General features: G+C 40.5%; 2 protein-coding genes across 2 annotated transcripts; both read left to right on the top strand.

The window, feature by feature from the left end:
- The first annotated feature begins 2,484 nt into the window (after positions 1–2,484).
- On the top strand, positions 2,485–9,800 carry LOC115822778 (zinc finger protein 467-like). Its single transcript, XM_030786696.1, has 2 exons — positions 2,485–2,521; positions 8,985–9,800. Exon 2 carries the CDS (start codon positions 8,988–8,990, stop codon positions 9,798–9,800), a length of 813 nt encoding a protein of 270 aa, XP_030642556.1. The 5' UTR covers positions 2,485–2,521; positions 8,985–8,987.
- Positions 9,801–17,696: 7,896 nt separating this feature from the next.
- rs1b (retinoschisin 1b) lies at positions 17,697–25,100 on the top strand. The gene is made up of 5 exons (XM_030786693.1): positions 17,697–17,751; positions 19,382–19,603; positions 22,840–22,981; positions 23,297–23,492; positions 24,948–25,100. The coding sequence occupies exons 1-5, from the start codon at positions 17,697–17,699 to the stop codon at positions 25,098–25,100; spliced, it is 768 nt and encodes a 255-aa protein (XP_030642553.1).
- Positions 25,101–26,336: the final 1,236 nt, after the last annotated feature.

Below are 26,336 nucleotides of genomic sequence, written 5' to 3'. Positions count from 1 at the left end.
ATGTGAAGTTTATTGCATTCATTGTTTACCCTAGAATCATTGTGTCGGCATGAAGGAGCCAATGGACGTGCCAGCAGCTAATGACTCTCACAGCCTCAGGGCAAAACTAATATGCAATTTATGGTTAATATCACATTTATAGCTCAGGCTTATGGTTTTAAATTCTTCAAAATGTACTTTTTTGGCCGGAAGAAAACAAGCAATCACACCTTTAGTTTTTAAATTAAGTAACACCAAACATATTATTAAAATATGGGCTCATGCTACTTTCATATTCTCCATATTAGCAGGGAAGCCTTATGTCCATTCCTTACGAGTGAAAATGTTTCTGTAGTCAAATGACGTGTTGTGATGTGTTGAGGTCCTCACGCTGTGTAGAACCTTCGTCGGCATCGTTCAGCCTCAGACAGATGTGATGGCTGTAGGTGGTTCTGGAGTATCCCTCTGTAAACATTCATCTTCAAAATCCTTGTCAGTGCATGTGCAGGGTACTCACCCTAACTCCGCTCAGGTGATTCTCAACTTTGCAAACCTGTCCAGTATCTTGTAAGATTTTTTTCTTTTCTTTTTTTCTTTTTTTTTTTTTTTTTTTTTTTTTTAAACAAACAAAAAAAAAAACAGTTTTGAGGGTAAAAACCAGGATGTGTAAGGTTAGTCCTGGGTTAGCTTTATGGGAAACCGTGGAACTTAATGGACCTCCTCACTCTCCTCACTAAAGCCAGAGCATGTGTTCATGACTTATATCTCATTTCTTTTGTCTCTAATGAACCCCAAGACAAGCACTTGTACACTGACACACCATGTAACGCTGATAACACTAATGTAGAGCTTGCTTTTCAGTTCTAAACTGGCTACCACTGCAAGTCAGCATATTACCTAACATTGTCATTTTAACGCTATCAATGCTTAAGTTGATAGTATGGCCATCATCCTAGTTTATTTTGTCCCAGATTGCTTTGTGTTGATGTGTCTCTTTCTCCTGAAAGTCTATCCATTGTTCATTGATTATGTGCATTGTATGTAGTAGATGAGATGTTTTCAAAAAATCACAAATAAACAGCTGTACATAATTATGCAGAGCCTGTGGTTGTTGTCTGATTTAAATATTTGTAGACTTTTGCACCAGTTCCTCCTTTGAGTGACCCATTTGAGTATTTTGCTGTCAGCAAATCATTCTTCCTCTAGGCACTTTCTCTCCAACTGTGCTTTGTCATCAGCAAGGTACATGTCAATCAAACAGGTAGACTATTCTGAGTACAACCATCAAAGAGGACTTGAAACATTTTAGCATTTTAAGGTGATTAGACAGCCTTACAATATAAAGAATCAGATCAAAATTATTGAAAAAAAGGAAAAATTGCTTGCTTGTGAAAGCTGAGTTTCTGAGAAGGATTTCAGGAGGCTGAGTATGTGTGCAAGCACTTACAAATAACCGGGCAACCTGGCTCTCTCTGAAAGCCTTCTCTATTTCAGCATGTTAATAGTTTGTGTAGTTTAGAGATGTCTGTATTATGCAGATGAGTATGTTTATGAGAGTATTGTGTGTTGGGTCTGTAGTTTTCAGAAGTTTGTGTAGTGTAGGATAGTTTGGTTTACAGCTCTGCTTGTATTGTTTCAGCCAGTCTAGGCAAGGAAATGGGGAAGATGTAATAACATCAGCTGTAAATTTTGGGATGTTGAGGTAGTAATGAAATGAAATTAATGAAATTTCATTAATTAATTACATAGTTAACTAGACGACTATTATATTACATTATAACTGTGTCAAACAAAATTAGATTCATGTCAAAATTGCTGAGTAAAATTTTAAATATATATATATATGATACTAAGGAATGTCACTATTAAAATATTTGTTTGTTTGCTGTCTTAATATCTTTTATCTTTATTTATTTGATGGAAAATCCTCTGCACATATTTGTGAACGCTCATAATGAAAACGCCTACTGTCTGACAGAATTCCTTTATATTTAAGGATTCGCGAGCCCTGCGCATCACCAAAACATGCCTTTTGAACATCCTACGGCACCAGTCAGCTTGTTACACAGATATTTTGCATTTGGGAAAAGGATACAAGAAGTTAATGTTATACTGTAATTTTCAAGTTCTTACATAATGTTGTTATTTTGTCGTCAGAACGCTCTTTAAGTAAATAGATAGCGGAGATTCGCATGCCATATTAAATTTCCTTCCTCCGCCCTCACAAACTGGGGAATGCCCAGTAAACCTCTATCTAAAACAACTCCATGTCAGGGAAGAGTTGTTGGACTTTTGGAGCCTCGTCTCCCACTGCAACTCAACATACTTGCCCCTCAGGCAGCCGGAAGTTTGAACACTCCTTTTATGGCGGAATCTGTGGTTGAGGGAAGATTTACGTGATATTCTAATGCTGCTGTTCTGTTTGTTGATGATTTTCATCGCGCATCCAGAGGGGCACTACCTGTCCAAAAACCTTCCATTCATTCAAGACTCTGGAATACTTTCTCGTCTTCTTTGCAACTAGCTAGTTGACTCATTTGAGGTATGTGGCTTCTAAACTAATCAAGCATTGCTGCAGATCCATACATGCTGAACTATATCCCATTTAACAGTTTTCTGAGGGGGCATGAGGATAACAATCATTACTTGCAGTGAACTGTTCTGAAAGGTGAGTGCATTTGTGTGGAGAAATGCTCTTGTCCAATAAGAAATTTCAGATCATGTTGTCGAAGTGGCCGACCATTGACGCTGACAAAAACTAGTTTCCAGTCGTAGTGCACGACTATAAAAGAAGCGTCGTGCACAATGTCGGGTGAGGTAATGGTGGTGTCCACATTTACTTAATTGACTGCATTCTTATCGATACAGTTAACCACTTTGAACAGTGCTGCCTTGGTCGTTTAAGCTCACGAGTTGTGAATATGCGTATTAGCAATTTAATATCTCCAACCTTAGGCCCATGTTTCTCCGCCTCGCCGTTATGGAATAATTATAAACAACTTTGTCAAATCAGTTGCCTATCATACACGTTCCAAGTGTCTGGATTAAAACAGAGTGATTTCCTGGGACAGAAAGAAAAGTACAATTGTACCCATTCTTTAAATCACACAGTTGAAATTAAGTTTAGAACAGATGAGATGAGCCCCGCAAGCAGCCCACTACAGAGACGTAGCATGGTGCAAACACAGTCTGCCTGTGTTTGTTAGTCAGAAAAACATTACGATTTCATTAAAAAAAGACCAGACGTAAAATGGTTAACAGTTTCGTGTAGGCCTATGCGTAATGTTCCAACTCAGTCTTGTTAGGACACAGAATGCACAGTTTTCCCAATAAGGCAAGCCCTGTGTTTCATGCTTGGGTGAAGTATGTGCAGGTTAGGAGACCGGAATTCACGCCGTCCGTAAACATTCCGCAATTTGTAGCGCCCACTTTCCTGATCAAGATTATGTAGCTGGCGATCAACTTTAATTTCAGCTAGGCTTTAATAGGAACCCCGACTATTAATCCTTGTAGGCTTTAATACGCTGCAATTGCCCTACTATTCTCCTACTAAAATACTTTGCTAGAAACACATGAAATATTTTCATTATTTTAAAAATGCCCAACATAATTTGACATACGGAGGCCGCCATTACTTTCTGTGCACAATGCACTCTGGGTAGATGACGTAAATTGGTTGCGCTTGAGAGGTAAGCTAATAGCTACCTGTTGCTATTTTTGCCGGGCTACATTAGAGGAAACATCAATACAATGCCACACTGTGCTGCTTTTGGTTGTAGTTTCCAGTCGAAAGGCAACAAGGGAAGTGATGTAAGTCTTCACAGCTTTCCTAACGATAAGAAGAGGAGAAAGGAGTGGGAAAATGCCTGTGGACGAATACAACTTCCTAAAGATCCGCGGCTGTGTTCTCGCCACTTCTCTCCTGATGCATTTGATGCATTTAGTCGACCACAGCTGCTAAAAGAGCTCACAGGTGCTGCTGGTTATAAGCGAAGACTAAAACCGAATGCCGTGCCTACAATTTTCTCCTACATGGAGTCTGAACGCCCTTGGATAGCGAGTGAAATCCGCTCTAAGAGATGTCAAAGACAGGAGACGCTGGATACTCTCCTGCTAGGATGTAAACAACCCGCTCCTTCAGTTGCAACCTCCAAAGGCGAACCATCGGACACGACCCTGATCATGGAGGAAGCTGACAATCTACCAGTTCAGCAATCCGTAAGTGTACAGTGCTCTCCAAGTAAGACCATGCAGCAACTCAGGCGGATATAGACACTTCGGATGCAATATGTCCAAAATAATGCAAGGACGCTATTTGGTGTAACGTCATACATTTTAATCTTGTTGGTCAAAAAGATTACAATATATAAGAATACAAATAACCAGGAACCCAACTGAATTTAATACATGATAGGCTTTATACAAAATACCTTTTGCTATAATGAAATACACTTTATCGTATATTAAATGCGATGTAAAATATGTAAAGTAAATGTAGAGAACGTAACGGTGGACAGTATGGAACGTGACATAAGTCAAAATTAAATAAATACATGCGCACACAGCCCACATAAACGTGGCTATGGAATAAATCCTGCAATAAATAAATGAGGCAATAAATAAAGAAAAAAATTTACATAGAAATATAAAATGAGTCAGCATAGTTAAATAAATTAATAACCAGGCTTTTATTTCAAAATGATGCTTTTCAAAGCACTACTTTTATTTATTTCAGGGGACTTATTTCATAAACACATTTGTTTATTTCAGGGTACTTTTATTCAGGGCTGTGGAGTCGCTACACAATACCTTCGACTCCGACTCCTCAATTTATGGTACCTCCGACTCCACTATCCCGAATTTGCTTCCGACTCCACAGCCCTGCATTTATTTCATAATGCTACAGTTCGGTCTCTCATATTCAAATGAATGGGGCGTGGTTATCTCACAGATTCAGACCAAAGCAACATTATCAGAACAGCACTGAATCTATATGAAAGCTGTCATGCGGACGATATGGCAGATATCGGTGGTCTCCAATACGCCATGTTATCCTTAGCAGATCAAACTAATCAACATGGTTTGTCAGCGCATACTACATTGGTCCGTAGAGAAGACTTTTTTAGAAAAATATTTGGACGGATAAATGCTCTTCAAAATATCGACGTGGATGTCGAAGTTTTAAATTGCTTGAGAATTGCGGAAAATCAGTTGCTCTTTCGAGCTAACGTCACGCACACGAGAGACTGATGGGCAAAAACATTTAGAATACGGGTAGACGCCTAAGGACGCGAGGCCTAACTTGTGTGTAACGTTAACATGAACGTTTTAACCAACTGTAACTGTTGAACAACTGTGTTATCCACCTGTCTACTGTCCGACAATTTTCTGGCGGAAATATGCCATTCATACCCCCCCCCCCCCCCCATCTCTTTTCATATCATGTCGTTACACGAGACTGAATAATTCTTTAATGTCAATCATGTTTTAATTTTGTTTAGGCCTACTAACCCTCGCGTCCTTAGGCGTCTAACTGTATTATAAATGTTTTTGCCCATCAGTCTCATTTGTGTGAGGTTAGCTCGAAAGAGCAACAATTTATTTTACGTTCGTTCAAGTAACTTACCGTAGGCTTTCTTCGGCCCATTTCCTCTGAATCATGCTGGGTGACACACCAAACAGGTCCGCGATTTCTCGGGTTGATAGACCAGACAACACAGTGGTAGCGCACATAACGCCTGGAATAACCAGAGACGGGCGTCCCGCACTATGCTTAAAGTTGGGCATCTTCCACACGAACACGGTGCTCAATCAGTCACAAGCAACTTAAAACTTCGACATCCACGTCGATGTCCTGAAGAGCATTTATCCGCCCGAGTATTTCTAAAGTCCTCAGTACGGGCCAAAATAGTATCTGCTGTCAAACCAAGTTGATCAATTTGATCTGCTAAGGATAGCTTGGTCTTCCATATTTTCCGCACAACAGCTTGCTTATTCGGATTCAGTGCTGCTCTGGTGATGTTGCTTTGGTCTGAATCTGTGAGATTACCATGCTCCATTCATTTTAATATAAGTGATACAAATGTGGCTTTATGAAATAAAAGTCCCCTGAAATAAATAAAAGTAGTCCTTTGAAAAGCGTCATTTTGAAATATTTATTGAGCGATATTGACTGATTTATATATTTATATTTACATTTATTTATATGTTTCTACATTTACTGCCTCATTTATTTGTTTCAGGATTTATTTCATAGCCATGTTTATTTATGTATGTATTTATTTAATTTTGTTTTAAATGCCGTTCCATAGAACATGGGCTGTTTTGACTTGCCTATTGGTGGTCTAGTTCCGATTTGGTAGGCCAGCACTCTCCTGCTCATGGAGGCTGACAAGGGCAGCCCATAAAACATCTTGATCGAGGCAAACTGCTTCAAAGTTCTGGTGTGCTGCGATGCACGGGCTATCTGTAAATATAATCAATCCCGTAAGCATCTTGTTAGTGCGTTTCACTGTATATTCTCACAATGTATAAAGCATACGATGGCAGTGGATGCTAATCTCTGCAATTATTGATATTGAAATATGTTTTAACATAGGACAATAGTTTGATCCATATGCTTACCTTGAACAGCTGCTGACACAGAGCGGGGCTCTTTACAACAAACACTCTACCTCTCGGTTGGCACAGACGAGCAGTTGCTGCACAGTCACCATCGATTTTGCCCCACTCTGGCCTCTTCAGCTCTCTGATCATCGTTATTTTGATGTAATGTCTTCTACGTTGTCCTCTTCGCCCATGTTGCACTCAGCTTGAAATTGAAACAGCTAAACAGAAGACACGTTTATCTCGCTGCAGGGTCAAGAGAATGGGACCAACATTGTTGCAACCATTTGACGTCACTGCCCAGACTGCATTGCGACGTAAAAACAATGGCGGCCTACGAGTGAAAGGCTTTTTTCAAGTTTTAGGAAAACTAAGACATCCGGGGTGTTTTTTATATCACATTTATATCGCTGCTGCCAAGGTTAATCTAATAAGACCTACAAGTATTTGTAGTCGGGGTTCCCTTTTGACGTCACTGCCCAGACATTGCGACGTAAAGAACAATGGTGGCCTACGAGTGAAAGGCTTTTTTCATCCAGAGTGTTTTTATATCACAGTTCTATAAGGTGACCATACGTCCTCTTTTTCCTGGACATGTCCTCTTTTTCGGACCTCTAAAGGATTTCTAAATCGCCCAAAATGTCCGGGATTTGGCTTTTGCTTTGCACAGTCGCCACTCATTGTGTGTGTCCCGCCCTCTCGCACGCCGCCCATGGACAGTCATGTACACTATCATGCCTTAAACATTGATTAAACTGCATCTCGTTCATTACCATTAACAGCGCAGCAACAGCCTGTCTCAGTCTCTGTTATTTTCACTGTTGCTTGAAGACGAGGCTGCTGGCAAGTGATGTTTCTGAAGTTAATCTTAGGACAGATCCAAAATGCAAACTTTTAAGTTAGTAATTTATAACTGCAAGACATAAGAGAGAGACATATCTCTCATAATTTAGCTTTATATAATCAGATAACAGGTTCACTCTGCCAAATAGTTAGTGTGCTTGAAAGGCTAGGGGTAGGTAATAATGAGAATATTTGATGTTGAGAGACCCGTAAAACCTGGGAGGCAGGACCATTTTCTTTCAACCAACCAGTTTATTAATAAGCTCAGCGAAGGAAAGGTCAAAGGCAGACCTCAGCTCTTGCAGCAGGACCAACTACTCAGTTCCCTCTACTGACAATCACACCAAATCATATAATTGGCTGGACTGTTTCAGGGTTTATTGCACCACTGCCTAATACAACGAAGGGTAAATAATCTCCATTAATCTACAGTGAAACCAGTCTGTAAGGATTTTGCCATGCTCACAGTGATGGTGCCAGTGAGTAGGCTACACACTTGGACACACACATACATAGACATGCATGTAAACATGAATGTAAAATGTATTTGCAGCAGCCACAATTCTCCTAACATGCACCTCATGGAACTGTAGGCAAAAGTCTTCTTAATGTCAGGTTTCTTTCATGCATACACTTTCAACACCTGCACGAGTGCCAGGATTGTATGTAATATGTTAAACAGAGGTCAATACAGGTTGAACTATAAAATTGGTTTCTGTCTGCAGATAAGAAGTTTACAAATTAGGTTCACAGCTCATATAGATAGAGGGCATTCACCTGTACAGAATGTTTGGCTTTGCTGCACCTCCAGAATAAATCCCCCATTTGTTCAGAAGGTGGTGATCAAGTCAAACAGTTTGTTCTTAAACACGGGAAAGAATTAAGAAACGATACAGATGGACCTAAGAGAATATGTCTGTGATTCCCTGTTGTTTTTTATCATTTGTCTTGACATTTAAAATAGAAAGACCCTCAATACCTCTCTCTAATATTTAAACAGGTTTAGAAATCATCTTAATTAGACAGTAATTCTGTAAGAATATTATTATTTTCAGTCTGAGACTTCAGATTTTTTCTTTTAGTAAGTGGGGTTTATTGAAAAGAGAGTAGTATTGGTCTATTTGGATATTAACATTAGAAGAATATGAGCACGGTCATTGGACTTCTCTCAGCTGAATTCTCTTCCCCGCCTACTTCATAGTAATGACAAGAAGGCTGTCATACTTTCAAAACCTACAGAGTTATTTTCTTTCATCTTGGCTCTAGGAGCCTGCTAATTAAATAAATATTTATTTGTTGTAATGACAGTGGCCATTTGTGATTTTGTCAGTCTCTGAGTTGATTGACAGACTGAGCTGACTAAAGAGTCACCATTGTAGATTCATGATATGCTGTCATGGAAATAGTGTGACGGGTCACTCTTACCAGCGCAAGACATTCATATAGTTTCCAACAACTTCAAAGCCTTTCGAACCGTTCCTCATCTCTTTTTCTTTCTCTAGCTTTTCTTAATCTTCTTTTCCCCCCCTGTTTCTAACCCCTCCCTTCTCAATTAGGAAATGGCTGAGTCGGAGCAGAAAGGAGGGAAGAGGGCAGCGGCAGCGGCTGCAGTGGTCAAAGTTCACAAGGCAGCCATGGCTATCATCGAGACAGACAAGGAGAGGGTGCCAAAGAAGCCGCCCACCGTGCCAAGGCAGACCTACACCGGTAGAGGAGGGTATGCATGTGGCGTGTGCCAGCAGTCCTTCTACTCCCTCGTCCATTTGGCCAAGCACATGCAGTTTCACGACCGCGACCGGCCGTTCCCGTGCGTCACGTGCGGGAAGCGTTTCCTCAGCCGCAGTCACCACGCGGAGCATCAGCGCGTCCACACGGGCGAGAGGCCTTTCCCCTGCGATCGCTGTGAACGCTCTTTCACCACCCACCACAACCTGAAACGTCACCAGATGATCCACGACAAGGAGGAGATGTTCCGCTGCCCTGTGTGCGGCGTTCTGTTCTGCCAGGATCACAATCTTAGCAAAATCATGGGTGCCATTAAACTGCCAGACCCTTCTCTCTCACCACAACCAAAGGAAGAACCCACACAAGAGCCAATTCAAGAGCCAGTGCAAGAGCCAATAGAAGAGCCACTGCTGAAGCTCAAGGTCAAATCTAAATCCAAACACAAAGCTAAGAAGAAGAAGAAGAAGAAACACAAGCGACTCCATTTAGAGGAAGGTTATCTTTCCATCGCCAAAAAGAAGAGAAAAACCAAGCACGGTAGCGAATCTCAGGTCCTTGGGAGCACACCAGCACAGGAAATGACAGTAAAGAAAGAAAAATCGCCCGTTATCCAGAAGATTGCCTATGACATTGAGGTTGTCCTTTAGACCTGTATGATATGGCTCATTTCTCATTAATGATGGTATTTTTCTTAATGTATTGAATTTCTGTGTATTGGTTTGTTTTGTTTTTTCCCTTTCCAAATCAGTGAACTTTTTTTTTTGATTATTACTTCATACTGTATAATTTCACTATGTAACATTTTAGAGTCTGGGTTGGAGAAGCAGAATCGCGAAAGCACCTTTATTTCTTTACGCTGTTTTCATTTTTCAATATTTGATACCATTTAAGTTTATTTGTTTCTTCACTTAGTTCGTTCTGTCTCTGTGATGTCCTTTTTGGTTTCGGATGAGGTTTAGCAGTATGGGTTTTCTGCTGTGTACTATATTACAAGAGACAGCAGATCATTAAAGCTCTTCTCAAACACTAAACAAACTGTTCTGTAAAACTTTCCTGCCTTGTATAAGATGACCCGAGTTATGTCTGTACTTTTGGCTGATTCAAACTAATGTGACTGTTATTGGGGTGCTAATTGCTTATGTCGTTAATTAAATAGAGGGTGATGATGTTCATCTATTAATAAGCCCACACACTGTCTAACTGCAATGTCTGACTGTTCCAGGGGGGTACCCTATATTAAAAACTAGTAACAATAAGACTTCATGTAGAAAATATTCATGCATTAATATAACTGTAGTCATGGATGTGAACAAGCTACCTCACGGGCTCTTTTTTTAGCTTCAGACTAAGTCTGCTGTTACCTTCACACAGTTCCAGTAAAATCTCTATCTTTTCATATTTCATATGATGGACAATGTATCATTCCTATAAATGATTGCTGAAAATTAGTGCTGTAAATTAGTCCATAAATGGAACACAGAAAGATCATGCTTTAGTATTGAATCTGTACGTGAATCACAAAATGTTAAATTCATGAAAAAGTCATATTAATGTACTACGTTTTTTTGTGTGTGTTTGTTTGTTTTTTGTTTGTTTGATTATTTTGTTGTTGTTGTCTGTGTCTGGCCTTAAATTGAACATTGGACACCATGTGAAAGTAAATGCTGAGAGTGCCTTTTCTTTGCATAAGAACCCATCTGCTTCATTTTCAGCAAAGCTGAATGGTGTTTGAAGCTACAAATTGAACTGTACATGGAAGTGATTGAGATGTTATGAAATTTCTTGATTTTTTTTTTTTTTTAATCTCCCAACTTTCTCAGTCTGGACCAATAAAGTGAGTGTCATGTGGTTTTTATTGGGCAGTTTTAATATTTCTTATTTTGTTGAAATACAGAACAATGAAAATAGTTAGTATGAGAGCTCCTAAAAGATTTATTAAAATGGTGCTGAATTATTTAACCCAAAAGTCTTAAAGTGCTCTGTCTACCCAGAATGGGGAGCTCTTTTCCACTGTTGCTTTCCAGTGTAAAAGAATGTTGGGACAGGTGAAGTAGGTGGGAACAAGACAGATTGATTGGCCTATTTAACAAGAAAATAGGCCATTTGAATTTGTCTGTCTTACTCAAGAGAAAGTGTTTAATATGTGTACAGCTTATACATGTATGATGAATAAGAGAGGACTACACATATATAGATCAGTTCCCATATGCATGCTGTATAAGACAAATTTACACAGGTATGCTGCCAAAGCTCACTTTACACAGTTGTGATGTATAAGACAAACTTACACATATATGAAGCCTGTGATCAGGTCACCTATGTGTACTATACAAGACCAGTTTGTATACATATGCTGTGGAGGATGAGGTTATTACTTTAAACTATACCGTATGAGTTCTGAGATTATATTATATCTCCCATATGATGTTGAAATGTTGGCTTGTTTGCCCCATTTCCATTTTAAAGTCTGCTCCTAACCTGATTGTTAACAGTACTTTTGCAACCTTTGAGCCCACCACCACAGATAACCGTGGACTCCTGGAGAGTTAGCTACCCCCTTCATCATCCCAGTATAGCTCTGAAATCCCACCTAATTCATTTCGAACTAATGAATTGGGTGGGTATTAATTATGTACTATGACTACATAACTTGCTGAACATCTGCTCAGTGATTTGTACTTGTCTGTTATTTTTATAAGGGAAACACGGGCGAAAAGTGTCTTAAATGGGTCTTGTACAACCACTAGTCAGTAGGGCCTTTCCTATAGATTGGAGTAGATCCTGGAATGTGTCTGGGATGTGCTTTGATAAATGGGGAATGACACAGTAGGAAATGTTAAACAATTTAACAGTTAAGATTTGGTAATGAAGGGTTTAGGTGGTGCTTGAAAATGTTTAACATTTAATTTGTGCACCATTAGAAAACAAAATTAAAAAAAAAAAAGCTTAACCTAACTTTTACCAGTTTAAGCAAATATGGACAGTTTGTCAGAAATCATAAAATAAATCATCATTATTTGTAAATATTAAACTTATATACCAAATGTGACCAACTATATGAATAATTCATTGATGTAATAACAGACCACTAATAAGCTATCAGGATGTTTCTCCTTGGTAATCTGTTAGGCGTAGCATCTGCTTGGAGTTTCTTCCACCAGTTTCTTCAGGAGCTAATGATTTACAGGTTTAGGTTGAGAGTGTTGAGTAACTCATTAGTCATGCCATGAAGGAAAACCTCTCTGGACTGTGAGGAGGGCTGTTTGACCGCTGTTTACACACTGATTCAGGCTGGTATTTTCTTTAAGGTTATGTTGTTTACAGACCCAGGGGTCTTTATTTTGTTTTGTTTTTTTATTAATTAATGATCAAATAATTACCCCATATTGACCTACTGACTCTTATGCCTCTCTGGCTCTTTCTCTCTTATACTCTCACACTTACACTCTTTCTCCTGGATGACACTGTGCCAAATGAGATAATATTTGCTTCTGTCAGTCACTGAAACACTTCTGTTTGTGAGAGTTGTCATTCTCCAAGACCTGTCCATGACATTTGATGCTGTCAGGTCAACCACCAGATTCTACTGCTGCCTCTCAGACCTTGTGTCTTCACAGCTGATGTCCGTGGACTAATTATCTGTAGCCAGATTAGGTTTAAGATGCTGGTACTGGCATACCAAACTGCTAATAGGGCAGCGCCATCCTACATATGGTCTTCCATCACACTGTATGCACTGGAGAGAACTCCAGGCCTCTCAGCTGCAAGATGTCACCATTGCTCAAGATTATCAAAAATCAATCTAAACCTTCTCCCGCACCACTCTAAGGTGGTGGAATGAACTTCCAAACTCTTAACTGTTAATCTTAACTGCACTCTACAAACATCTAAAGACTCGTCTGTGTGTCTCATGTGGGTACCTGGGAGGTTTTAGCAATTTTTCTTAACTTCCATATTGTACAAGGGTTAATGGTGTTGGAAAACCATGATTAAATAGACATGGTTTCTGTCTTTGCATGGCTGAAGATATAACAATACTTTGGCAGGCTGTAATAGGACATAATCATTACAGTTAGATGATGGATATAAGATGATGTAGCAATCTGCATTGTACATTGGTCTGTTGTCTCTTATGGTTCTCTACCTTAAGTGACACTCACACCCCCTTATAGTTTATAACTTTCTGATTAAGATGATCTGTCACATATCAGCTTAGCTATGCATGTGTTATGTGTATTCATTGTGTCATTGACTCTCAAACCCTTTGGACCAACTCCCACCTCTAAGTACACCAAACCGTTCAAGAACCACCTATTAGCCAGCATCTCACAGAGGCTGTCGAAAATCTCAATCTCAATCTCAATGTAGCTAGTAAGTGCTTAGGTCAGGCTGTTAGAAACTTGCTTATTTATACATTGATTTTGTTATTTAGATGGTATATCATATTAACAGTATTATTTCACTGGAAAATAGATGAATAGCAATGAAGTTATGAGTTTCAAATTTTACAGTTAAAGTTTCACATTATTCACATAGGTGTACACATGTATTTTATTAAACCTGTAAAATAGAGAATGTCACAACCTTTTTTTTCTTATCTTTTAAGACTAAATAGGTATCCAACTATCATTAATCATTTTCAAAGTTGTTCTAGAGGTTTTAGTCGGGATGCAGACAACAAATTTCCACAGTTGTCTGTGGGACTGCCATGTGGGGCTACACGCACTACAGTTTGAACACCACTGCATTCTGTAAATTGCTTTGGGGGAAAAGCATCTGCCTGTTGAGTAACTGTAAAAGAAGACTAGCTGTGTATTACTAAACCTCCATTCACTTCCCATTGGTTTACCATCTTTACACAGCCTTATGACCGAGCTATTGTGAACTGTCTTTGAGTGGCTACACTGCAGCTGACCCATAGTGACCGAGCTGGAAAAACCATCAAAGTGAACAGGCCAAGGATTTCTCACCTGTACAAACTAGCTACATATCATTTCCATCACAGCTACCTCATATAGGGCTTAGTGTCTATGTTCATCAACTGTTTATTCAGCTGCTAGAGCTAATGAATGTGGAGGCAATTAACAGAATGTTACATATGATGTAACATGGCAATTTCAGCAGTGCATTTACAGTTGGATGAATTTGTCACTGAACAAACATTTAAAACTTTTGAAAGACTTTATGAGAATTCTATGAGAGAAAAAACTGTTTTTGCTGTCTGTCATGACTCAGTGACACTAAGCAAGGGACATTTCTGTTTATTTCTGTTCGTATTTCTGCGAAAAACGAGTTATGAATGGCTGTTGAAGCAGATGTTATTTTTACATCCAGACAGTCCTAATATAGGGACCTGCTTTGCACAGAACCTGGGAAACACAGGGTTTTACCAGGTTGCTAAGCAACAATGAAATGCAGATAAAACAACCTGTACAAAAATGAGTCACTTCAGCTACAGGCTATTTAAGGGCAAATAGCATTTACATTCAGCAAATCAAAGACATGTCTCCTACATGCAAATATGAAGTAAAGCACGCTTGTTGTCAGGCAATCAGAGCACCATTGGACTGAATGCAGGCATAGGGGGAGAATTACAAACTTATCTCCAATGTTTTTATGTATTTGGTCTATGAAAGAAATTGTGGGTATTTTAAAAGTGATAACAGATGCATTGGCCATGTTATCGGGGTTGGTTCCTCAAGAAAATATGGACCCACTTTTCATAATCCTTTGGGACTTTAGTAGAGCAAAATTAAACCACGAACTACCAATAAATGGACAGCATATTAATTGTCCCACCAGGGATAATAACACACTGGACCACTGCTACACAATTCTTAAAGACGCATATCGTTCTGTTCCCTGAACAGCTTTGGGGCACTGTGATCACTGCTTGGTTCATCTTATTCCAGCCTATAGGCAGAAACTAAAATCTGCAAAGTCCGTTGTCAAACACTGAAGAAATGGACCAGCAGGGCAAAGCAGGGACTGGAAGACTGTTTTTAATATGCCGATTGGAGTGTTTTTGAAGCTGCAGCTGGCAACCTGGATGAACTGACTGACACTGTGACATCTTACATCAGCTTTTGCGACAATGTGCGTGCCAAATAAGACTTCCTGCACATACAGTAATAACAGGCCATGGTTCACAGCCAGGCTAAGACAACTTCGTCAGGCCAAGGCAGATGCCTACAGAAGTAGGGATAGAGCCCTGTACAAGCAGGCCAGAAACTCACGGACAAAGAAGATCAGAGTGGCTAAAAGAAGCTACACTGAAAAGCTGAAAAACAAGTTCAACAACCCTGCATCAATGTGTAGAGGCCTGCAAAACATCTCAAGCTACAGAAGACCATCCCCCCTGCTGAGGCAAACAAGGACCTGCATGATGACCTGAATGTCTCCGACTGCAGGTTTGAGAGGGTCAAATTTAGACCCTCTCACTCACTCTAGCCCAACAACAACAGCCCCCGTCACACCTCTGGCAACCCCCCTACCCTCCCCCCGATACTCAGGCTGCACTCTAGATATGTGAAGAGAATGTGAGCCAGCTCTTCCAGAGACAGAAAACCAGGAAAGCACCGGGTCCAGACAGTGTCTCCTCCCTCCTGTCTTAAAGTCTGTGCTGACCAACTGGCTCCAATTTTCACGGAGATCTTCAACAGATCCGTGGAGCTATGTGAAGTCCCCTTCTGTTTCAAACGCTCCACCATCATCCCAGTCCTCAAGAAACCCTCCATCACAGGACTGAATGACTACAGGCCTGTCGCTCTGACGTCTGTAGTCATGAAGTCCTTTGAACGACTGGTGTTGGCCCACCTGAAGAACATCACAGGACACCTGCTGGACCCCCTGCAGTTTGCCTACCGGGCAAACAGGTCAGTGGATGTCGCAGTCAACACGGGACTACACTACATCCTGCGACACCTTGACTTCCCAGGGACATATGCAAGGATCCTGTTTGTGGACTTCAGCTCGGCATTCAACACCATTATTCCAGAAATCCTCTCCTCCAAATACTCCGGCTCACTGTATCCCCCGCCATCTATCAGTGGATCACCAGCTTCCTGACAGGCAGAAAACAGCAGGTGAGGCTGGGGGAAGTCAGTCCTGGTATATGGACAGTCAGCACTGATGCTCCCCAGGGATGTGTCCTCTCCCCACTGCTCTTCTCCCTCTACACCAACAACTGCACCTCCAAGGACCCAGCTGTTAGACTCCTGAAGTTTGCAGACAATACTACGGTCATCAGACTCATCCAAGATGGTGACGAGTCTGCATATCGGTGGGAGGTTGAACGGCTGGTGCTCTGGTGCAGTCAGAACAACTTGGAGCTGAACACGCTCAAGACTTTGGAGATGACAGTGGACTTTAGGAGACACCCCTCAGCACTGCTCCCCCTCACAGTATCTAACAGCCCAGTGTCAACTGTGGAGACCTTCAGGTTTCTGGAAACTACCATTTCTCAAGACCTGAAGTGGGAGACCAGCATCACCTCCATCCTCAAAAAGGCCCAGCGGAGGATTTTCTGCGGCAACTGAGGAAGTATGGTCTACACCACAGTCATCCAATCTGTCCTGTGCACATCCATCACAGTGTGGTTCGGTGCAGCCACAAATCAGGATAGAGACAGACTGCAGTAAACAGTAAAGACAGCAGAAAACATCACTGGTGCGCTCCTGCTCACCCTCCGGCACCATGAAATGGGCAGGGAAAATCAGTACATAGTCCTCACACCCTGGATACAACCTTTTTTAACTCCTCCCCTCCAGCAGGTGCTACAGAACCCTGTATACCAAAACTACCAGACAGAGGAGCAGTTTCTGTCCTCATGCCATCGCCCTCATAAATAGCTGACCAGTCTCATCTGCTACCAGTCTCATAGCTACTCTTGTTTCTTCAGATAGTTATGACACCCTGCCTCACATCTACGAATACTGTATTGTACAAATACTCATACATCACAATTTCATTCCCATACATGATACACATTATTGTTGTGTGCACTACCACGCACACTTGCACTTTATGCATATTGTTTGTCTTTTATATAATCTGTATACTGCTTGTATGTTGTGTATTGTCTGTAAATTATGTGTACATTGTCTGTATATTGTCTGTACTGCTTGAGAGACATCAACAGCCGGAACCAAATTCCTAGTCTGTGTTAACATACTTGGCCAGTAAATCTGATTCTGATTCTGATTTTGACTCTGATTCTGAACATGGGGAATATCACTCTTAAATGTCACTCCTTATTTAGACTGATATTAAGATGTGTTTGGGGTCAGTTAAGACTCAATTGGCCTGGTTGTGTTTATATGTTCCATTCGCCTATAAACTGTAGATTAAATGAATTCTGATTGTATATGTTGCCAAACATTATGCTTGTGCTGATTAGTTAGCGCTGCTTTGAGATGGGTGAACCTGTGGAGGATATAAAGAGGGAATTAAATAGGAGCCAACAGTACCCGTTGGATTACTCTAATCCAGCATGCTTGTCTTGAGTTTCAGCCCCAGCACCACATTCTGGGGCAGTGAAGAAGATGGAGATCAGAAAGAAGTGCCTGGTTCCGCTAGCCATCCTGCTCTTGGCTCAAGGTAAGACACTCTATCATCTGAGTACAGTTCTCAGCCACTGCAGGTCTTGACTTTCTGTGGTTTTAAAATATTCTGAAATTAATGTATTCAAAAACTTGTACGGTCCACTTGTTCTCACAGTAATAGAGCTAGCTGTGTTTTCATTTAAGTAATTTCATTTCAGATCTTGCATTGTACATTATGAAGAAAGATACACAAAACTGAATGACAGATGTTTTAATGGTTTTCAACTGCTTTATGCCTGATTTCAACAAATAAGGTCTTCAGTTAGATTCGTGGAGGACAGTTTCAGAAATGGTATAGTGCTGCTGCAGTTTAAGAGGAGGGCTTTACAACATCTGTGCTCTTTTGGAAGAATTTTGATTGTGTCTTGTAGTCTTTTAGTGACTGTGTGTATTGAATAGACGTTTCTTTTCCTGTCCTCTCTCTATGTCTGTGCTGCCTTCTCTTCCCTGATCATTACATTAGTCTTAATTGGTGTTTACACGCAGGAGGTAAGTGTTTATCTTCCTTTCCCTATGCAAATGTATATAAATGTTTTTCCTTTAGTTTCAGTGATATTTGCAGAATAGTTAGTATCACACACAAACACTCCCCCCTCCCCCTCTCTCTCTCTCTCTCTCTCTCTCTCTCTCTCACACACACACACACATACAGACAGACATAATCCATTTGTGGGAATGCTCACAGTTCAGCTGACTATGGCCTTATGTCAGTATTGCTTCCAGGTTTGTCAGCTCCTCTCCCTGACATGTGTATCCTTCTTTAAGGATTTCATTACAACTCTAGGTTAACATAGGATGGTCTAATATTCAGGCACTCCAAAGAAGTCTTATTAGCTGTAAAAGGCTGTTAAATAAAGGCTGTAACAACATCCTACAGTACTGCTGTACAAAGCCAACATTAAGTTACCACTTAAATAATCTTTCAAGTACCTGTTTTACCTTGTGACAAACTGTTATGGCTCAGCTGTGCTACATATTAGAGGAAATATCGCTTATCTACTCACAACATATTTGACTGCACAACATAACTAAAAACTTTGAAGCCATTTTTCTCAGTTTCACTTTTTTTGTGGTTATAACTTTCTTCCTTTGTTTTTCTTTGCTAAATGCAATTTTAGCTCCTCAATAACATATCAAAGTGATCTGATCAGGGGCCTTAAAATCAGTTGTCATGAAAGACCAAGTCAGTTGGGGTTGAGCTGGCACCTGGTGAAATCCGGGTGAGAACTGGATATGAGCCAGTGCAGAACAGAAGTGTTCTGTTGAGTTAATCCGGAGAGCCGAGATAAGTAAGAGTACATTATAGGACGATAAATCTCTGGAGACTGGACATTATTGTATAAAGAATTTAGTTGTGACAAAAGACAAGTGTAACAATGTAATGAATTTTGAATTCAGTTGAAGTTTCAGTTTGAGCTCACACACTTGCCAAAGCAACATCTCCCTTCTGATCTCAACATATTTAATACCTCCACTGTCTACTGTCCTCTGTCTGTGTGTATGTGTGACTCGTTAGGAAGATGAACAAGAACAGGAACAAGAACAAGAGCAAGAGCAAGAACAAGAGCAAGAACAAGAACAAGAACAAGAACAAGAACAAGAACAAGAACAAGAACTAGAACAAGAACAAGAACAACAACAAGAACTAGAACTAGAACTAGAACAAGAGGAACAAGAGGAAGAGCAGGAGGTAATAGAGACATGGACGAGGCCTGAGACGGGGCGAGCATGTACCTGTGATTGTGAGGAAGAGACTACCCTCAACACACCTGTCTTCACATCACCTTTTACGGTCACCACTGCCCCCACACCCCAGCCACAAAGCTGCTTCCTGGACTGCATGCCAGGTGAGATCTGGGATTGTGCATGCTTGTGTGTGTGTGTGTGTGTGTGTGTGTGTGTGTGTGTATGTGTGTGTGTGTGTGTGTGAGAGAGAGAGAGAGAGCGAGAGAGAGAGAGAGAGAGAGACCGCATGAGGGAAGCGGTAATCACATCACGTGAGGTCAGGTCATGGCAGCCAATAAGATCAGACTACAGTACTTCCTCCATGCTTGGCACACGAGGCACAAGTGAGTGGGCACTACCTGCGTGGCGTGTGACTTGATTACAGTGACATTAGTTTTGTACTTACAAAAATAAAACTGAGAGACGCAAAGCTGTTGGCATGAAAACCTGAGGCATATGAGTGCCAGCATTAACTTTACTGCTGAAATCATTAGATTGTTCCTGAACCATTCCCCATTTATCCAGGAGATTCATCACCTGTCTCACCATTCAGACTCTGGCTAAACATGTACAACTTACCTGTGGGATGCAAACATAACCATGCCTACAACAGATGCAACAGATTTAGGGCATAATTCTAAAAAAGTCCTATCAAATAGTGGACTCAGACTGTCACATTCACTCTTTTAGGGTCTGGAAAAGCTAGTAATGACTAGTGTTTGTTAGTGCTTAAAGAATCACAGATGTTTTTCTCATACATTTTGCTGTAAAAAGGCCAAACAAAGTCAGAATGAAGAGCTGGAAGAGGCAACAGGAAAGAGAAGGAGAGATGGAGAGAACTGGTAGCTGAGTGGGGGCAAGCTGCCAGCAAATAATCTCATTATGGATGTAGCTATGTGATGCACAGATTACAGGGCCCTAAATAGGGCCTGCCCTTCCCCCCTTCTCTGTTCCCAAAAGAGTGTGATAACGTAAGGAAGATTGCTCACGTGTGGAAAATTCCGAACATTACTGCTCTTCCTCATCCTTCTTTGGACGAAGTCAGACTGGGAGAAGAGTCAGAAACCATGTTCACTGATATTATGAAGATAAGAAATGTAGTGTGAATGATATTTACAAGAACTACAACAAAAATCTTAATGATCTTAATCACAATCACAATCTCAGTTATAATATGTTACAGCGAGCGTAATCCCCCAGACCCCTCAGTATAACTCAAGTGGCCATTTCAACTGTCTGAGATTCCCTGGTGCTGAAACTCTGAACATAAACCACAAACATTGACTGTTGTGTGAACAGCAGCCAGCTCAACACCTGTGCTGCTGCCAATATTTGTTACTGTGTGGACGATTACCTGTTTAAGCCTAGGAGTCTGAGTACAGATAGTCCAGACACTGTATACAGAGAGGACAACTCTCTGGCCTTACAATAAACAGGAACCAAACATGTCGTGAAACTGGAACAATAACAAAGACATGCTGAGAACTAACAGTAAAGACATGCATTCGGTGGTAGAGCACAGCATAGGTTTGATAAGCTGAAAAGGAAACAGCTATGGCCATCTCTCTCCTCCACACTCAGCTGTACACATCAGATCTCTGAGCAACACAATCAATGTAGGCTACTCCATGCATGTGTGAAATTACAGTTTTTACGCCAAAAGGAAAGTCTCATATTTTTAAAATGAAACACCACAGAATCAGACCTGGCTTTGGCTTTGGGACTTGTGAGCGGAGAGAGCTTCATCACTCAATCTGAACACATTTGGCTGCTTCGACAGAGCTGACTGGGGGAAAGAGATACAGGCACACAAACCCTCTAGCTTGCAACAAAGAGAGAAACTGAAAAACATAAACGCCTAAACCTTCATGACCTCAGTTAGAGGAAACATTAACAATTCCCTGCCTGAAAGAACTGACTTGTGTCTTCTATGATCTTCTGTGACCCATTCACCTGATCTGTTGTGTGAGAGTGCGGTCCCCACTGGAAATCCTTTTACACATTCCCTGTGCCAAAAAAATAGCCCAAGATTCCCTGGGATTTTTGTGACTTCTTCTCTGTAGCTCTCACATCTGTGGTGATAAAGTGCTTTGAATGCCTGGTTTATAGACACATGCAGAAGATGGCTGAGAACTATTCAAATGGACTACAGTTTGCTCATGAATAGAGCAGTGCAGTAAACAAAGATTTTCCCACTCTAATACACTATGGCTACTTCCACTTGAAAAAGAAAACAATTATACACCAGATTTTTTATTGACTTCTCCTTTACTTATGGCTTGCGGCTTTTGTCTGTGCTGTAGTGATCATTTAATTTCATCTAAGTATTAAAATACAAGAGATAGCTTGAGCAGCACAACAACCTACAGTCATAAAATGCGACTCTACCTGTTATCAAACCGAACAAACTGAACACCAGCCTGTCTCTCCAGCAAAGCCTCAACAGGTGTTTAGTATACTGTCTGAACTTGCAGGTTACAATCCCTGCTCACAAGAACCACGCTGGAGTCTTTTCAACTTTATATCGGCATTGATTAGGCCACTAAATTCAAAGAGTGGGTCCCAGTTCCACCCATCACCTTAAATGGTGAACATTACTGGGTGTATTAACATGCCCTGCCTCTCCCATTACACAGTCCATGCTGGCAATGGACTGTTTATTTCCCCATATAGTGAAACTTTTCATTTTGAGGAATCTGAATTGAGTGGAACACAGAGCGCCAGTGACAGGTTTACTCAGCCTGGACTTGTGAATATTTATATCAAATATTTTTACTTCAGGTTAAGTGGCGTGGCAAGGGTGCCCTTTCAAAGTTTAAAACACTGGCAAGGTGGTTTTAACGCCACCTTCGGTCAAACCAAGGGCACTGCAATATGTATTAGCACATATGCATATCAAGTTTGTGAGTCTTCACTGAGTGCAAAAGGGTGAATGAGTTTGTTTTCTGAAAAGAGGAATAATCCTTTCACTCAAAATGGGGTAATTACAGTCCTTTGAGATTAACCTCAGTGTTCCAATTCAGCTCACAAACTACCTTCACTGATGCAGTCAAAGCAGGAACCAAAAGATCAAAATTGCTCTTGCTCACCGTATTTCTCTAAGAAGCAATTAAGCTGTTTTGAAAAAAAAAAAAAAAGTATTTCCAGGGACCTTAAAGAATCATAGCTGTTTTTCTCACACATTTTGCCATAAAAGGCCAAAGAAGAATAAGCAAGGATTAAGATTCAGAAGGGCTAAACTGACAAACAGGTAGCAATAAAAGTGAAACCGAATGGGCAGATGTGAACAGCAGAAAAGCCAGGCCTTCTTCTTTTAGAAATGTTAAGGTGCAAATAGAAAATAACCTTTTTCATTCAGAGTGTCCATATCACAAGCCACTGGGCTTTGAATCCGGCTCTGTGTCATCGGACCAGATCACCTGTTCAAGTCAGGAACAGTATGTTGGCTGGTTCTCCTCGTGGACCGCAAGCAAGGCCCGTCTCAACAGCCAAGGATATGGGTGAGTCCTACCAACATGCCTCAGAGAGCCTCAACAACCCTGAACCACTTTATCCAGAAGGCCCCACTTCTCCAAAAATCTCGATTTTCACGGATTTATTTATTTACTCTTTGGATTTATCTTTTAATGAATTCATGCATAAATGATTTTTGAAAATCTGAAATCTTTTTAATAGTTTCATGGCTGAAAAAATGCTCAACCTTAACCAGACTGCTAGGATACTGAGTCTGCCAGATTCTCTTGTCAAATTCTATTGTGGGATGAAAAATCTCCAAATATGGTCTCCTTTTGCTTTTCTGTTTTCCCTACCATTAGCTGTGCTTGGCTGTCGAGGTTTCAGGATGCCAACCAGTGGATTCAGGTTGACCTGTTGGAGGTTAGCGTGGTGTCAGGGATCCTGACGCAGGGACGCTGTGATGCAGATGAGTGGATGACAAAATACAGCATCCAGTATCGGGTGGATGAGAATCTCAACTGGATTTACTACAAAGACCAGACAGGCAACAACAGGGTGAGAAAGTCATAGAGTCACACCAACAGTGCCCAAACTCAGTCGAATACGATCCCTGGTTCATTAAGAACTTTGTTCCGGGCATGATGTTGAAAGTGACGGTTTAATATCTGTTTTTAGACCATTTTGAACTCCTGCTGCACCTAGAAATGATTAGACGTTTTTTCTCTGATATTGGTGGCTTTTCATCTGTAATATTTATCATTCAGAGGAACAACGTTTGTTGTTTTTCTTTCTCTATTGCCAGACACTAAAAATGAATTCTCTGTGCACATTTGTTAAACTGTTAAACATTATTCCAAATGTAGACTAAACGTGTCCACCCAAGTGCTGATGCAGACAAATCCAAAAAAGATATTTCACACCTGCTCTGTCTCAGAGTTTGACAGTTTATTTTGGAAAATTTGAAAGCAGTGTGATTTATATGTTTTGGTTTGCTTTTTAATGGACAATTCAAAGTGTTTGAACACTATAAATGAACACATAACATGCTCAGACTTTGTATTGAAATTATAAAGGCCATTGGCAAGTGTTTTCCAATTCCCATTGTCTTAAGTCACAGGTCTGCACAGTTGTGGCACTAAAAGACATGAACACACAGGTATGAAATAATTTACCAATCCCTACGCATTCATGCAAGTGGACTCAGGTGTGTCAGTCCGGGGCTTTGTCGAGAAATATGCATATTGGCAGCGCTGGCTAATACAAATAAACAGAGAGATTGTATGAATTTAGTTCAAAGAAATTATGCATCATAATTACTGGAGCTCATATTTTCAGTGCATTTTGAACATACCCCTGATTTGGAACGCACTGGTTTAGCCTAATGCCATAAGCTTTTACACATCCATCTGAAGCCAAGTTTCACCCTCCTGGCAGGGACAGGTGGATTTTTGGCTCAAATATCACAGAGCTTGGTAGAGTTCACTGTACTGTGGAAACTAAACAAGGGCCCCAGTTTCATCTGAACACAACACCTAGTTCCAAACCACGTGCCAAACTTGTTTAGCAAACTCCAGGCATTTTTGTCAGTTTTCTTCAGGCTGCTCATCCGAATAGCCCCCTGGCCCAGACGAGGTGAGTAACTGTAGATTTGGAGATTTGGTGACCTCAGGATGTGACCAGGCTCTATAATCTATAATCCCGCTGCCATATTTGGATTTTTCTTTTCATCCCAATACTCCCTTCTCACTCTGTGTGAGTTGTTTTTGTTTTATTTATAAGAGGGCTATTAGTTTATGAGATTACAACGGGTGCCAATAATGTTGGGGAGAGGGGGAATTAAACAAAAATTAAATGTACAAAAAAGCCAATTTTGTTTTAGCACAATAAGTCCCAATGGAATGTACAAGAAAGTTTCACTTACAAGAATTTGGATTCAATTGTACAAACACGTTACACACTGCAGTAATAGTTGATCCAATAATGCACCGCTGCTGTCCTCTGTTCTGATAGGTGTTCTATGGGAACGCGGACCGGTCCTCAACAGTGCAGAACCTGCTGCGCCCGCCCATCGTTGCCCGTTATATCCGCCTGCTTCCTCTGGGCTGGCACACGCGCATCGCCATCCGGATGGAGCTGCTCATGTGTATGAACAGGTGCACCTAAATGCCAGCCTGTGCACTTCTGTGATCTTCCAGTTTTACTCTGCGTTCTAATGTAGTCAAACTAGTGAGACATGGGATTAGACGAGTTCAGACCGTCCCTCTTGAAATGGTTTTATATGAGTTCAAAGGGCTTTTAAAAGGAAGGTTTTACTTTGTTTTGTTCATTTTCACAGTTTGGTAGTACCTTTGAGAACTATATCAGACAGTAATCATGTCAATCTACTTCACAGTCCAGTGTTTCTCATTTTCTAATTGCTGTTTGATGCAGCTTTGTGAACAAAGGCTCTTGGGATATGAAAACTTAAAATCTTTAATTTTTAGAATGAATTTTAAATTTAAACTAAGATTCTGTATGCAGAAGTAATGCTTTTGATTCAAATGATGGTGAACAGTGAAAATGCCATCCTTCAGCAGGGGGATATTATGGTAATGCAGGTGGTTTTGCATTACCGAGAACCTTAACTTGACCAACCATTATATAATGGTTTTTCAGGCTTCTATCTGATGGCAAAGAGAAAGCATTCACAACTGAGAAAATATACCCAGAACATTCTTAGATATATAAAGAAGTAGAGGCAACCCACTCAGATAAATATTATCACATGATCATGTAACTCAGCATTTAATTCAGGAGAATTACAGAATATTCAATGCTAGCATGTGCTGGTACCCACTGCAAAAGGAACTGCATATAGCATATGCCATATATCCATATGTTATAAAACTTACTCTGTTTAAATATATCTTAATGATATATTTTTAGAATAGTTTTCTAATTTTTTGGAAAATATGGAAAGACTGGAGATTAAAGAAAAAGACTTGTGAATGTGAAGATTTCTTTTTACAAAAAAACTAATACAATATAGTTATTCAAAAGTATACTTGATGTACCTAATCGATACCTTTATGTTTATTTATCAAAAAATACAAAATATACATACTGTTTGGTGTGGATAGTGAATGCTGAGGTCATTGTTTTGTTGCCATCAATGAAATAAAGAGGAGGTCAATGTGAAAGTATTAATATTGCTCAGGTGTCTGGTATTTACTATGCATGTGATTTTGTGTGTGTGTGTGTGTGTGTGCGTGTACTTGTACAGCTATCCTAGTGAGGACTATTGTGAGTTTTGAGGACTATTGTGACCTTGGGAGTGAGGACATTTTGGGAAAGTGAGAGCATTTTGGCTGGTCCTCACTTCTTCAAAGGGCTGTTTGAGGGTTAAGACTCGGTTTTGGG

This window comes from Chanos chanos, chromosome 10 (assembly GCF_902362185.1).
Source record: "Chanos chanos chromosome 10, fChaCha1.1, whole genome shotgun sequence".
Classification (NCBI taxonomy): Eukaryota; Metazoa; Chordata; class Actinopteri; order Gonorynchiformes; family Chanidae; genus Chanos; species Chanos chanos.
This window is presented reverse-complemented; position numbering and strand designations above follow the sequence as displayed.

Excerpts from the sequence above, each read along its gene's own strand:
- LOC115822778 (XM_030786696.1), top strand. The coding sequence starts at position 8,988 with ATGGCTGAGTCGGAGCAGAAAGGAGGGAAGAGGGCAGCGGCAGCGGCT.
- rs1b (XM_030786693.1), top strand. The coding sequence starts at position 17,697 with ATGGAGATCAGAAAGAAGTGCCTGGTTCCGCTAGCCATCCTGCTCTTG. Across the intron at positions 19,604-22,839 it reads CTTCCTGGACTGCATGCCAG|AGTGTCCATATCACAAGCCA; the intron begins GTGAGATCTGGG and ends TTTTTCATTCAG. Across the intron at positions 23,493-24,947 it reads ACCAGACAGGCAACAACAGG|GTGTTCTATGGGAACGCGGA; the intron begins GTGAGAAAGTCA and ends CTGTTCTGATAG.